This window comes from Manis pentadactyla, chromosome 9, assembly GCF_030020395.1.
Source record: "Manis pentadactyla isolate mManPen7 chromosome 9, mManPen7.hap1, whole genome shotgun sequence".
Taxonomy (NCBI): Eukaryota; Metazoa; Chordata; class Mammalia; order Pholidota; family Manidae; genus Manis; species Manis pentadactyla.
This window is the reverse complement of record NC_080027.1, coordinates 30,669,230-30,682,589: the sequence shown is the minus strand read 5'-3', so window position 1 is coordinate 30,682,589 and position 13,360 is coordinate 30,669,230. Positions and strand designations below refer to the sequence as shown.

Genomic DNA, 13,360 nt, shown 5'->3' with positions numbered 1-13,360 from the left:
AAGAATTCTCCGAAACCTGTGTCAAAGGAACTTCGAATTCAAGTTTTCATGCACTTCTGAAATTTGACAATGAACTACCAAAGCAATTGTTACCTCTTACTCTAAATTATTCATGGAGATTTCTCTGAAAAAAACAAAACACTTTTCTTCTTCAAAATAGATGAGGAGGGAAAACATTTACAATTCATTCAGCTTATAAAACTATGCATGTTATACCCATAGTTTGGAACAGGAGGTAGTAATGGAGAAATCCACATGATATATAGGCACACTCTATAGGCTTTTAAATATCTTCTTTCATGTTGTTTATTATATCCACAATATGCATGGGGGAAAAAATGATTACTGAGGTTAATTTAAAAAGTAATAAAAAGTAAATTCTCTTGGACTCTGCAAAATGACCCAAAGAATTCTTCCAGGCTGTTGTAAAAGATTGGTCATTAAAATGTAAATACTACCTGTTTGAAATTCAAAGAGAATACAAAAAGGCTTACAAAGGAGTGAGCGGCAGGGAATTCTTTGGTAAAACTTGTAAACACAGAAAATGAAACTTTAGTACCCAGACATACTAAAATTCTTCCCCTGTAAAATAAAAGGGGGAAACACTTGATACTGAAATTTTTTTTTAAGAGTCCAATTTTAGGTATTAAGTCTTAAATGCCTTCCTGAAAGGCAATCACTTTCCTTTTGCACTTCCTTCAAAAAGAAATACAAGTTCAAAATGCTAATCCAGAAGGTAATTCACTTAAATTATGCAACTGGAATTCCACAGCTGGCCTGTCTGTCTGGCCCAATGCTGAATGAACACAGTGTCAGAAAACCTCTCCAATCGCACCGTCCTTCCCAAGTAGGGGTAAATCTCCCAAACTTAGGCTCAACTTGGGAGGCTCATTATCTACAGCAAGTGAATGTCAGTGGGGTGACTAAAACAGGGCAGTGGCGCCCTCGCAGCCTAAGCAACTAGCCCACCCAGACCTGAGGATATATATGATCACCATCACTAACTTCCAAAGGTAATAATTTGTTAATGTGAATAGGATGGTCAGGTACACTACAGATCACATCCTAATGCCATTATAGCCACTAAATTTAATCCCCGGCTCTAAACAATTAAGCTGCATGAACACAGGCAGCTCGCGGCACTTTTTCAAAGAGAGACTTTAAATCCTGATCTAAAGCATGCTCTATAGTTTTTTACCTTCTCTGGTTTCTTGGTTCTGGCCTGCCGAAATAATTTTCGTCTTTTCCTCCCCCAACTCCATCCCCCAAGTGTGAGCGTGAACCTGAATTACAAACAGTTAAACCTGAAGGTCACTTCGCAGCCGCGTTCCAACATGCTCCCCCGGCGAGGCTGCACGGGAACAATAAAACAAAGCCCTTGCAACCACCTGTAATAATCTGACTGCTCAGCCAGCAAGCCGAAAAGTCCTGAAGCTACACAAGGTAGACATTTTCTGCAGCTGGTTTAACATGTATATTGTGCCCAGTTGCCGGCTCGCCTCCTCTTACCTTCACGTTAGTCCGGAGTGCACAGTAACATGCAAAGAACATTGCAGTAAATGAGGAGCATATGGACCGGTATTCAGCTTCTCAGCACAGCGCAAGCCCCACACACACACGATCCTGGGCATGTGCTACTAAGGAGCATCCGTTCCCTCTGTCAGTTTGAAAATGCATTGATCTCTGTTTTCTCTGACTACAAAACGACATGTCTTGAAGGCACTGAGTGAGAGCTCAAAATCTCTTCATTGGCTATATATAGCATTGTGCCCAGTAATTTCAATTAGCTGAGAATTCAGCATCTGAAAGTTAAGACTTCAGTTGCTTTCCCTTCTAGCATTTTAAATCACTGGGTTAAAAAAAAAAAAAAAAAACGGGAGGGGGGAATGAGCTCACCCAGGAAGGAGGGTGGGGGGGTGGGGGGAGGAAAGGTGAAGAATTGAAATTTAACCAATGAGTTACTTATATTTCTGGAGAGCCCTGGTGTTATCCTATTAGGTACTTTGCAATGGAACTGCATCGGGCAGACTGTAAATGAAGAGGAAACCCCTTCCCTTTGGAGGTTTAATATGGGCTCTGCACTACATTCCAGGCTATTCTGATGCAGCACCCTGTCTGGCAAATACTACAGATCACTGCAAACGCGTCTCATTCTGCTTTTTCATGTGGAAGAGGACAAGGACCAAAGGATCACAGTCTCATAAAGTACCCTAAAATGTAAGCTGGGTTCCCCTGGGGTGATCTACAGTTACATGGCCGAGAAATACCACCTTCTCTTACTTCTCTGTCCTGTAATATCCGTTACATCTTCCAGGGATATCTAAACTTGCTAGCTTACTAATAAAACAATGCATCAAATATTCCCAAACTAAGCTTTATTGGTAAATGACAATCAACAATAGAGAATGGATTGGAAGGAAAACAGAAGATTCCAGGGCATAACATAACCATAGGGTCAGTAGCTACTGCTGCTGAATGTAATATGCTCAGCTGGCTCTGGAGAGAAAAATAAAAGCTTCTGCCCCCATGAATCCATAGGGGGGGGAAAACTTAATTCAAAAACATCGTCAAATCCTACTGTCTGTTTTCATTCCTGTCAGATACCGGATGCTGCAATTAACTCAATTTTTACTGAGCCAAAAGGACAAAGTCCAATTTAAGGTTCCAAACTCTTTATCTGAGCCTTAGAAAGCCCTAATGCTCAGCTAGAATTCTAAAGCTATCTGGTAAAATGCAGACAGAAAGGAACAGTTCTCACTGCAGCAAAAATAGTGGGAGGAAAAAGAGTGGTTATGTCTTTGCCACGACGTTCCCCATCAGCTTACAGCAACAGGGAAGATCGGCATAACTCACTAGAAAAAGCTGCAGTGACTTGTAGGATTTTTCTTTAATATGTTTTGCATAAGCCTCCTCCCCTCTGGAGCCTGCAGTGGTGCTGAGGCACTACCAGAGCCACTGGGCATTTCTCCTGGGCAATGAGGTGAGGCAGCTTCAGGAAGAAACAAGGTATTTAAGGGGAAGAAATTAAAAGAAGAAGAAAAGCAGGATTTTCTTTTTCTCTCTTAATGACAAGCATTCAGAAAGTGTCGTCAGTTCTGACTAAATAGCTATTTTGGGCTGTCATTGTTTGTGCCTTTTTTTAGGAAGGAAAAAGGCAATCTTGTCTTAAACTGGAGGTTCTTTACATTGTAAGAGAAGGCAGCCACTTAATTTGATTCCTAGTTCTGTCTGTCATATGAGTCTAGGTAATTACAAATTGTAAGCACTTGCAACACAACCAGTGACTTCCAGGACATTAAAACATTAACATGGATGCCCAACTCTGATTATTCCACAACTTTTATTAATGGCTTTGAATGCAGAACCAAAGCATTTCAGTTAATAACACTTTACTTGCCTGAGATCAGAACAGGTCACATTTCCTGCAGCTCTTCCCAATAAATGAACCCAAACAGAGCAACTCAATGCCATGGAAAACAGGAAGATTTTTAAATGTTTTCTCTAAAAGCATTCAGAGGATTTTTTAAAACCATTTTTTCAACCTGTGTATAAGTATTGTTAATTTATTTTCATTGGAATTGTGGAAAAAAGCAACTTTATATCTTTTTTATTATTATTTTAATAGACCCTAGGCTATTTGGATGGCCCACTAGACAGCAAAAGAGTCTAGAAAATATTACAAATCTCAGAACACTCCACAAACAATATGCATTTACAGGTGAAAAAACATGTGTAGATTCCCCTATTAAAGCAATCAACGAGGACTCCTTCTGATAGGACTTCAGAGGTGATGTTGATATCTGTACATTTTAAAGAAAGGCTCTTAGACTTGCAGACCCCTTTAAAACTCCTATGTGTACTTATTTCTACAACTTCTCAATATAGACATGGGCTACACCTATATATTTACTGCCTGATTTTCTTAAGTATACTAGGATAACTGACTAACTATTCTCATTTTATAGAAGCAGGAAATGAAGCATTAAGTACAATGACAATCCCCCACTAAAAAGTATCATCTGTTACTAGGCAAAGGCTTTCAGGGCAGTACACTTGCTATAAGAATAATATTTACTATTGTAGAATGAAATTATAAGGGACTACATATTTTTGGAGGCAGCATAGTAAATCTAGACTCTAATACTCACACACTAGAGAACTACTTCCATATCAGATCCTTTCTTTTACTAGTTGTAAAATGGAGATTTCTCAAATGGGTATAATACTTAACTCATAGTACCATTTGGAAGATTAAAGATGAATCCTGTCATCAAAATAGTCTAGACAGATAAAATATTTAAGTATAAAAATAGAAACAATAGATTTTGAGGGCGGAAGATGGCGGCGTGAGTAGAGCAGCGGAAATCTCCTCCCAAAGCAACATATATCTGTGAAAATATAACAGGGACAACCCTTCCTGGAATAGAGACCAGAGGACACAGGACAATATGCAGACCACATCCACACCTGAGAGAACCCAGCGCCTCGCGAAGGTGGTAAGATACAAGCCCCGGCCCCGCGGGAGCCGAGCGCCCCTCCCCCCAGCTCCCGGCGGGAGAAGAGCAGGCAGAGCGGGAGGGAGACGGAGCCCAGGACTGCCGAACACCCAGCCCCAGCCATCCGGGCCAGAGTGCAGAGCGCTTGATACTAGGAAAACAGGGCAGCAAGAACAGTGAGCAGGCACTGGAGGCTGGGTGACAGAGGACATAAGAAAAGCGCGCGACCATTTTTTTTTTTTTTTGCTTTTTTGCTGTTTTGTTTTGGCGAGCGCTTTTTGGAAGTCTTAAAGAGATAGGGACCCCAATACTAGGGAAACAGGGCAGAAAGACCGGAGAGAAGAGGCCTGAGGCTGGCACCGGAGAATAAAGAAAAACGAACGACCACTCCTTTTTTTTTTTTTTTTTTTTTTTATTAAAAACTTTTTTTTTTAATTAAAAAATTTTTTTTTTTTTTTTTTTTTTTTTGGTGGTCGTTGTTTTGTTTTGGCGGGTGCTTTTTGGAAGTCTTAAAGGGGCAGGGCGGGTCACTTAATCCAGAGGTAGGGAATCCGGGATCTCTGGGCACCCTAACCCCTGGGCTGCAGGGAGCAGGGAGGCCCCTTACGGAGATAAATAGCCTCCCAGCAGCTCCTGCTCCAACGGGACTCCACCATTTTGGAGTAGCTGGCGGAGCTAGGCCACGCCCACAGCAACAGCGGAGATTAACTCCATAGTAGCCGGGCAGGAAGCAGAAACCCTGTCTGCGCGCAGCTGCACAGCACAAGCCACTAGAGGTCGCTGTTCTCCCAGGAGAGGAGGGCCACAAACCAACAAGAAAGGAAGTCCTTCCAGCCGTCACTCGTCCCAGTTCTGCAGACTATTCCTATCACCATGAAAAGGCAAAGCTACAGGCAGACAAAGATCACAGAGACAACACCAGAGAAGGAGACAGACCTAACCAGTCTTCCTGAAAAAGAATTCAAAATAAGAATCATAAACATGCTGACAGAGATGCAGAGAAATACGCAAGAGAAATGGGATGAAGTCCGGAAGGAGATCACAGATGCCAGAAAGGAGATCGCAGAAATGAAACAAACTCTGGAAGGGTTTATAAGCAGAATGGATAGAATGCAAGAGGCCATTGATGGAATTGAAATCAGAGAACAGGAAGGCATAGAAGCTGACATAGAGAGAGACAAAAGGATCTCCAGGAATGAAAAAATATTAAGAGAACTGTGTGACCAAGCCAAAAGGAACAATATCCGTATTATAGGGGTCCCAGAAGAAGAAGAGAGAGGAAAAGAGATGGAAAGTATCTTAGAAGAAATAATTGCTGAAAACTTTCCCACACTGGGGGAGGAAGTAATCGAACAGACCACGGAAATACACAGAACCCCCAAAAGAAAGGATCCAAGAAGGACAACACCAAGACACATAATAATTAAAATGGCAAAGATCAAGGACAAGGAAAGAGTGTTAAAGGCAGCTAGAGAGAAAAAGGTCACCTATAAAGGGAAACCCATCAGGCTAACGTCAGATTTCTCAACAGAAACTCTACAGGCCAGAAGAGAATGGCATGATATATTTAATACAATGAAACAGAAGGGCCTTGAACCAAGGATACTGTATCCAGCACGACTATCATTCAAATATGACGGTGGGATTAAACAATTCCCAGACAAACAAAAGCTGAGGGAAATTGCTTTCCACAAACCACCACTACAGAACATCTTACAGGGACTGCTCTAGATGGGAGCACTCCTAGAAAGAGCACAGCACAAAACACCCAACATATGAAGAATCGAGGAGGAGGACCAAGAAGGGAGAGAAGAAAAGAATCTCCAGACAGTGTATATAACAGCTCAATAAGTGAGCTAAGTTAGGCAGTAAGATACTAAAGAGGCTAACCTTGAACCTTTGGTAACCACGAATTTAAAGCCTGCAATGGCAATAAGTACATATCTTTCAATAGTCACCCTAAATGTTAATGGGTTGAATGCACCAATCAAAAGACACAGAGTAACAGAATGGATAAAAAAGCAAGACCCATCTATATGCTGCTTACAAGAAACTCACCTCAAACCCAAAGACATGTACAGACTAAAAGTCAAGGGATGGAAAAACATATTTCAAGCAAACAACAGTGAGAAGAAAGCAGGGGTTGCAGTACTAACATCAGACAAAATAGACTTCAAAACAAAGAAAGTAACAAGAGATAAAGAAGGACACTACATAATGATAAAGGGCTCAGTCCAACAAGAGGATATAACCATTCTAAATATATATGCACCCAACACAGGAGCACCAGCATATGTGAAACAAATACTAACAGAACTAAAGGGGGATATAGACTGCAATGCATTCATTCTAGGAGACTTCAACACACCACTCAGCCCAAAGGATAGATCCACTGGGCAGAAAATAAGTAAGGACATGGAAGCACTGAGCAACACAGTAGAGCAGATGTACCTAATAGACATCTATAGAACTCTACATCCAAAAGCAGCGGGATATACATTCTTCTCAAGTGCACATGGAACATTCTCCAGAATAGACCACATACTAGGCCACAAAAAGAGCCTCAGAAAATTCCAAAAGATTGAAATCCTACCAACCAACTTTTCAGACCACAAAGGCATAAAACTAGAAATAAACTGTACAAAGAAAGCAAAGAGGCTCACAAACACATGGAGGCTTAACAACACGCTCCTAAATAATCAATGGATCAATGACCAAATCAAAATGGAGATCCAGCAATATATGGAAACAAATGACAACAACAACACTAAGCCCCAACTTCTGTGGGACGCAGCAAAAGCAGTCTTAAGAGGAAAGTATATAGCAATCCAAGCATATTTAAAAAAGGAAGAGCAATCCCAAATGAATGGTCTAATGTCACAATTATCGAAATTGGAAAAAGAAGAACAGATGAGGCCTAAGGTCAGCAGAAGGAGGGACATAATAAAGATCAGAGAAGAAATAAATAAAATTGAGAAGAATAAAACAATAGCAAAAATCAATGAAACCAAGAGCTGGTTCTTTGAGAAAATAAACAAAATAGATAAGCCTCTAGCCAGACTTATTAAGAAGAAAAGAGAGTCAACACAAATCAACAGTATCAGAAACGAGAAAGGAAAAATCACGACGGACACCACGTAAATGCAAAGAATTATTGGAGAATACTATGAAAACCTATATGCTAACAAGCTGGGAAACCTAGTAGAAATGGACAACTTCCTAGAAAAATATAACCTTCCAAGATTGACCCAGGAAGAAACAGAAAATCTAAACAGACCAATTACCAGCAACGAAATTGAAGCGGTAATCAAAAAACTACCAAAGAACAAAACCCCCGGGCCAGATGGATTTACCTCGGAATTTTATAAGACATACAGGGAAGACATAATACCCATTCTCCCTAGAGTTTTCCAAAAAATAGAGGAGGAGGGGATACTCCCAAACTCATTCTATGAAGCTAACATCACCCTAATACCAAAACCAGGCAAAGACCCCACCAAAAAAGAAAACTACAGACCAATATCCCTGATGAACGTAGATGCAAAAATACTCAACAAAATATTAGCAAACCGAATTCAAAAATACATCAAAAGGATCATACACCATGACCAAGTGGGACTCATCCCAGGGATGCAAGGATGGTACAACATTCGAAAGTCCATCAACATCACCCACCACATCAACAAAAAGAAAGACAAAAACCACATGATCATCTCCATAGATGCTGAAAAAGCATTTGACAAAGTTCAACATCCATTCATGATAAAAACTCTCAGCAAAATGGGAATAGAGGGCAAGTACCTCAACATAATAAAGGCCATCTATGATAAACCCACAGTCAACATTATATTGAACAGCGAGAAGCTGAAAGCATCTCCTCTGATATCGGGAACTAGACAGGGATGCCCACTCTCTCCACTGTTATTTAACATAGTACTGGAGGTCCTAGCCACGGCAATCAGACAAAACAAAGAAATACAAGGAATCCATATTGGTAAAGAAGAAGTTAAACTGTCACTATTTGCAGATGACATGATACTGTACATAAAAAACCCTAAAGACTCCACCCCAAAACTACTAGAACTGATATCGGAATACAGCAAAGTTGCAGGATACAAAATCAACACACAGAAATCTGTGGCTTTCCTGTATACTAACAATGAACCAACAGAAAGAGAAATCAGGAAAACAACTCCATTCACAATTGCATCAAAAAAAATAAAATACCTAGGAATAAACCTAACCAAAGAAGTGAAAGACTTATACTCTGAAAACTACAAGTTACTCTTAAGAGAAATTGAAGGGGACACTAACAGATGGAAACTCATCACATGCTCATGGCTAGGAAGAATTAATATCGTCAAAATGGCCATCCTGCCCAAAGCAATATACAGATTTCATGCAATCCCTATGAAACTACCAGCAACATTCTTCAATGAACTGGAACAAATAATTCAAAAATTCATATGGAAACAGCAAAGACCCCGAATAGCCAAAGCAATACTGAGAAAGAAGAATAAAGTAGGGGGGATCTCACTCCCCAACTTCAAGCTCTACTATAAAGCCATAGTAATCAAGACAATTTGGTACTGGCACAAGAGCAGAGCCACAGACCAATGGAACAGACTAGAGAATCCAGACATTAACCCAGACATATATGGTCAATTAATATTTGATAAAGGAGCCATGGACATACAATGGCGAAATGACAGTCTCTTCAACAGATGGTGCTGGCAAAACTGGACAGCTACATGTAGGAGAATGAAACTGGACCATTGTCTAACCCCATATACAAAAGTAAACTCAAAATGGATCAAAGACCTGAATGTAAGCCATGAAACCATTAAACTCTTGGAAGAAAACATAGGCAAAAACCTCTTAGACATAAACATGAGTGACCTCTTCTTGAACATATCTCCCCGGGCAAGGAAAACAACAGCAAAATGAGTAAGTGGGACTATATTAAGCTGAAAAGCTTCTGTACAGCAAAAGACACCATCAATAGAACAAGAAGAATCCCTACAGTATGGGAGAATATATTTGAAAATGACACATCCGATAAAGGCTTGACGTCCAGAATATATAAGGAGCTCACACGCCTCAACAAACAAAAAACAAATAACCCAATTAAAAAATGGGCAGAGGAACTGAACACACAGTTCTCCAAAAAAGAAATACAGATGGCCAACAGACACATGAAAAGATGCTCCACATCGCTAATTATCAGAGAAATGCAAATTAAAACTACAATGAGGTATCACCTCACACCAGTAAGGATGGCTGCCATCCAAAAGACAAACAACAATAAATGTTGGCGAGGCTGTGGAGAAAGGGGAACCCTCCTACACTGCTGGTGGGAATGTAAGTTAGTTCAACCATTGTGGAAAGCAGTATGGAGGTACATCAAAATGCTCAAAACAGACTTACCATTTGACCCAGGAATTGCACTCCTAGGAATTTACCCTAAGAACGCAGCAATCAAGTTTGAGAAAGACAGATGCACCCCTATGTTTATTGCAGCACTATTTACAATAGCCAAGAATTGGAAGCAACCTAAATGTCCATCGATAGATGAATGGATAAAGACGATGTGGTACATATACACAATGGAATACTACTCAGCCATAAGAAAAGGGCAAATCCAATCATTTGCAGCAACATGGATGGAGCTGGAGGGTATTATGCTCAGTGAAACAAGCCAAGCAGAGAAAGAGAAATACAAAATGATTTCACTTATCTGTGGAATATAAGAACAAAGGAAAAACTGAAGGAACAAAACAGCAGCAGAATCACAGAACTCAAGAATGGACTAACAGGTACCAAAGGGAAAGGGACTGGGGAGGATGGGTGGGTAGGGAGGGATAAGGGGGGGAGAAGTAGGGGGGTATTAAGATTAACATGCATGGGGGGGTAGGAGAAAAGGGAGGGCTGTACAACACAGAGAAGGCAAGTAGTGATTCTACAACATTTTGCTATGCTGATGGACAATGACTGTAAAGGGGTTTATAGGGGGGATCTGGTATAGGGGAGAGCCTAGTAAGCATAATATTCGTCATGTAAGTGTAGATTAGTGATACCAAAAACAAAGAAAAAAAAAAAAAAGGGCAGTTCCTGTGTGGTAACCTCCAACGAGTTCTACACAAGGGTATAAAGGGCATATAAAAGTGTAGGCAAAGGGTCTGTTTGTGTTTATACAGAGGATCAAAGCCTAATTGGGCTACCCCGAAAATGAACTAAGATACGATATGAAAAAGAACTTCCAACATCTGCACTCTCTGGAAGACTCATGCCAGAAGATGATCATCAAAAAACCCCAACAAAGATCCACACACTGCTACAGCTGTAGATGCACTCATCCCACCCGTTCCTGGACTTGCCATGGGAATGAGGAAGGAGATATCTAAGCTGGCCTGTGCATACAGTAAAACAACAAATTTGACTGGATCTATACTGTTGGAACTCAACCAAGAATTTGGAGAAGTGCAAATTGTAGCGCTCCAAAGTCTTACAACTACAGACTATTTACTGTTAAAAGAACATATGGCATGTGAACAGTCCCCAGGAATGGGTTGTTTTAATTTGTCTGATTTCTCTCAGACTGTTCAAGTTCAGTTGGACAATATCCACCATATCATAGGTAAGTTTTCACAAATGCCTAAGGTGCCTAACTGGTTTTCTTGGTTTCATTGGAGATGGCTGGTAATTACAGGTATGCTTTGGTTATGTAACTATACTCCCATTATGTTAATGTGTGTGCGCAATTTAAGTAGTAGCTTAAAACCTATTCATGCTGAAGTACTCTACAAGAAGATATGCCAAAGAAATAATCAATCTTCCCATGTTTTCTTCCGCCTGCTACTTCTATAGCTTTTCTTCTTCCTTCCTAATTACAACCCTTAAATAGAATTCGTTCCTCGTATCAAATTTACCGAGTATCATAATTCTTCCAAGTGGTAAAGATACCTCAAGACAAATGCTGGGCATAGAAGCCACAGGGCATAAATATGCAAAGATGTAAAAAGCTAACCTTTTCAAACAATAAGGCTTCCCTCTCACTTACCAACTTCACATTTCCCTGTATGGCCCCGGAAGATGACTGGTTAGCCAGAGACGGGTAAGATTCCTCAAGGGAGGAACAACCTAAGACAGGCACAGTCGCAGGGGGGCCATCAGGTGAGAAAATGCGGATCAACAGAGGTGAGGCTTAGAACCTCACCCCCCCTGTTCTGAGAGAAATCTTCTGCATACGTGGATGTTTTATTGCCTTGGTCTAGCTTGGATTAACACATAGTCTACAGGCACACACCTGATCATCTACATTTGCTCTCTTACAACACTAAACTATGTTTTCTACCTTTATCTTGTATCTACCTACCACTTCAGCATTTTATTAAAAATAATAATAATAAAGAGAGAAATGGGGTAACCACATATTAATCAAGTATAAAAACCAAATCAGTATTCATATTTGAACTGACTGTTTAGAGTTCATAATGCATGAGCAAAACTGAAAGTTTCTGTGATGACGGCCCTTGTACTGTTCACTATGTAACTTATTCATTATGTAAGAATTTGTTCTCCATGTAAGATCTTGTTTGTTATGCCTCAGAAGATTGGAGACTGACGAAAATTAGGCTTGGGGTGGATTAATGATTGTGCATTGAGCATTGACTCCCCTATACAGAATTTTATTGTCGTTAACAACCATTTGATCAATAAATATGAGAGATGCCCTCACAAACAAAAAAAAAAAAAAAAAAAAAAAAAAGGACAGACTTCCAATGGTAAAATAAATAAGTAACCGGGATGTAATGTATAGCATAAGGAATATAGTCAAGATATTGTAACAGCTTGGTAGGGTGATAGCTGGAACCTCGAATTATGTATATAAATGTTCTACCACTGTGTTGTACACTTGAAACTCATGTAATGTAATACTGTGCGTCAACTATCCTTCAATAAAAAATAATTATTTAAAAAAAAAAAAAAAAAATAGAAACAATAAATATATTAGAAGAAAAGACAGATTTAGTTTTGGTTGTGGTTTTGTATAACATTGGAGTGGAGAAGCCTGAAGTCATATGAGAAAAGATAAACAATTGTGACTATCCAAAAATATAAAACATCTGATTGGCTAAATTGTATATAATGACAAGAAACAGAAAATATTTATAGCATTTTCAATGGAAAATTTTCTTGAAATATGAATTTTCATAAGTGATGAAAAATATAAATATAGAAAAACATAAAACAATGAAAAATGAGAAAAGAATATAAAGTGGCAATTCCCCCAAAAAACACAAAACACATAAAAAATGTTCCACATCACTTATATTTAGGGAAAAACATAAAAATTAGAAAATATTTTTAAGTTGATATATCAAGGACTAATGGGGATGCATTAATTGGTAAAAACTTTTTGGATGGTAAATCAATCAAATATTTTAAAAGGCACGTTCTCTTTGTTGTAGTGATTCAACTTTAACTTTCAGGAATTACTCCCAGATATTAAAGATATATAGATATAGATGATATATAGCTACAGATACACACACACACACACACACACACACACACACACATATATATATATATACATATACACACACACACACACACACATAATAAATATCCATTAGTGCAAGACTTATTTGTAAGACTGCCATTTATCTATACCAAAGACTACTATGCAATCATTAGGAAAATATAAGAATATATTCATATATCAAAAGATGTCCAAGTCATAATGTTAAATGCAAAACTAAGGATGGATGAGTTTGTATTTTATGAGCCTATATTCATGTGTACATTTATATATAACTTGTAGGTATATTTGTGTGTGTGTGTATGTAAAATATTGGAAG

The 13,360-nt window shown here is 39.2% G+C and overlaps 1 protein-coding gene across 6 annotated transcripts in view; it reads right to left on the bottom strand.

The window, feature by feature from the left end:
• The window catches only part of DLG2 (discs large MAGUK scaffold protein 2), a 1,919,888-nt gene that overhangs the window by 1,277,641 nt on the left and 628,887 nt on the right, over positions 1–13,360 (bottom strand). The window contains exon 1 of one of the 6 annotated variants that reach the window (XM_057507180.1): positions 1,510–1,803. The exons of the other annotated variants lie outside the window; for them this stretch is intronic. Within the exon in view, the coding sequence (XP_057363163.1) occupies positions 1,510–1,551 (42 nt within the window). The 5' untranslated portion in view covers positions 1,552–1,803. Of the gene's footprint in view, positions 1–1,509; positions 1,804–13,360 lie in introns of those variants that run through there. 6 annotated transcript variants of the gene reach the window in all.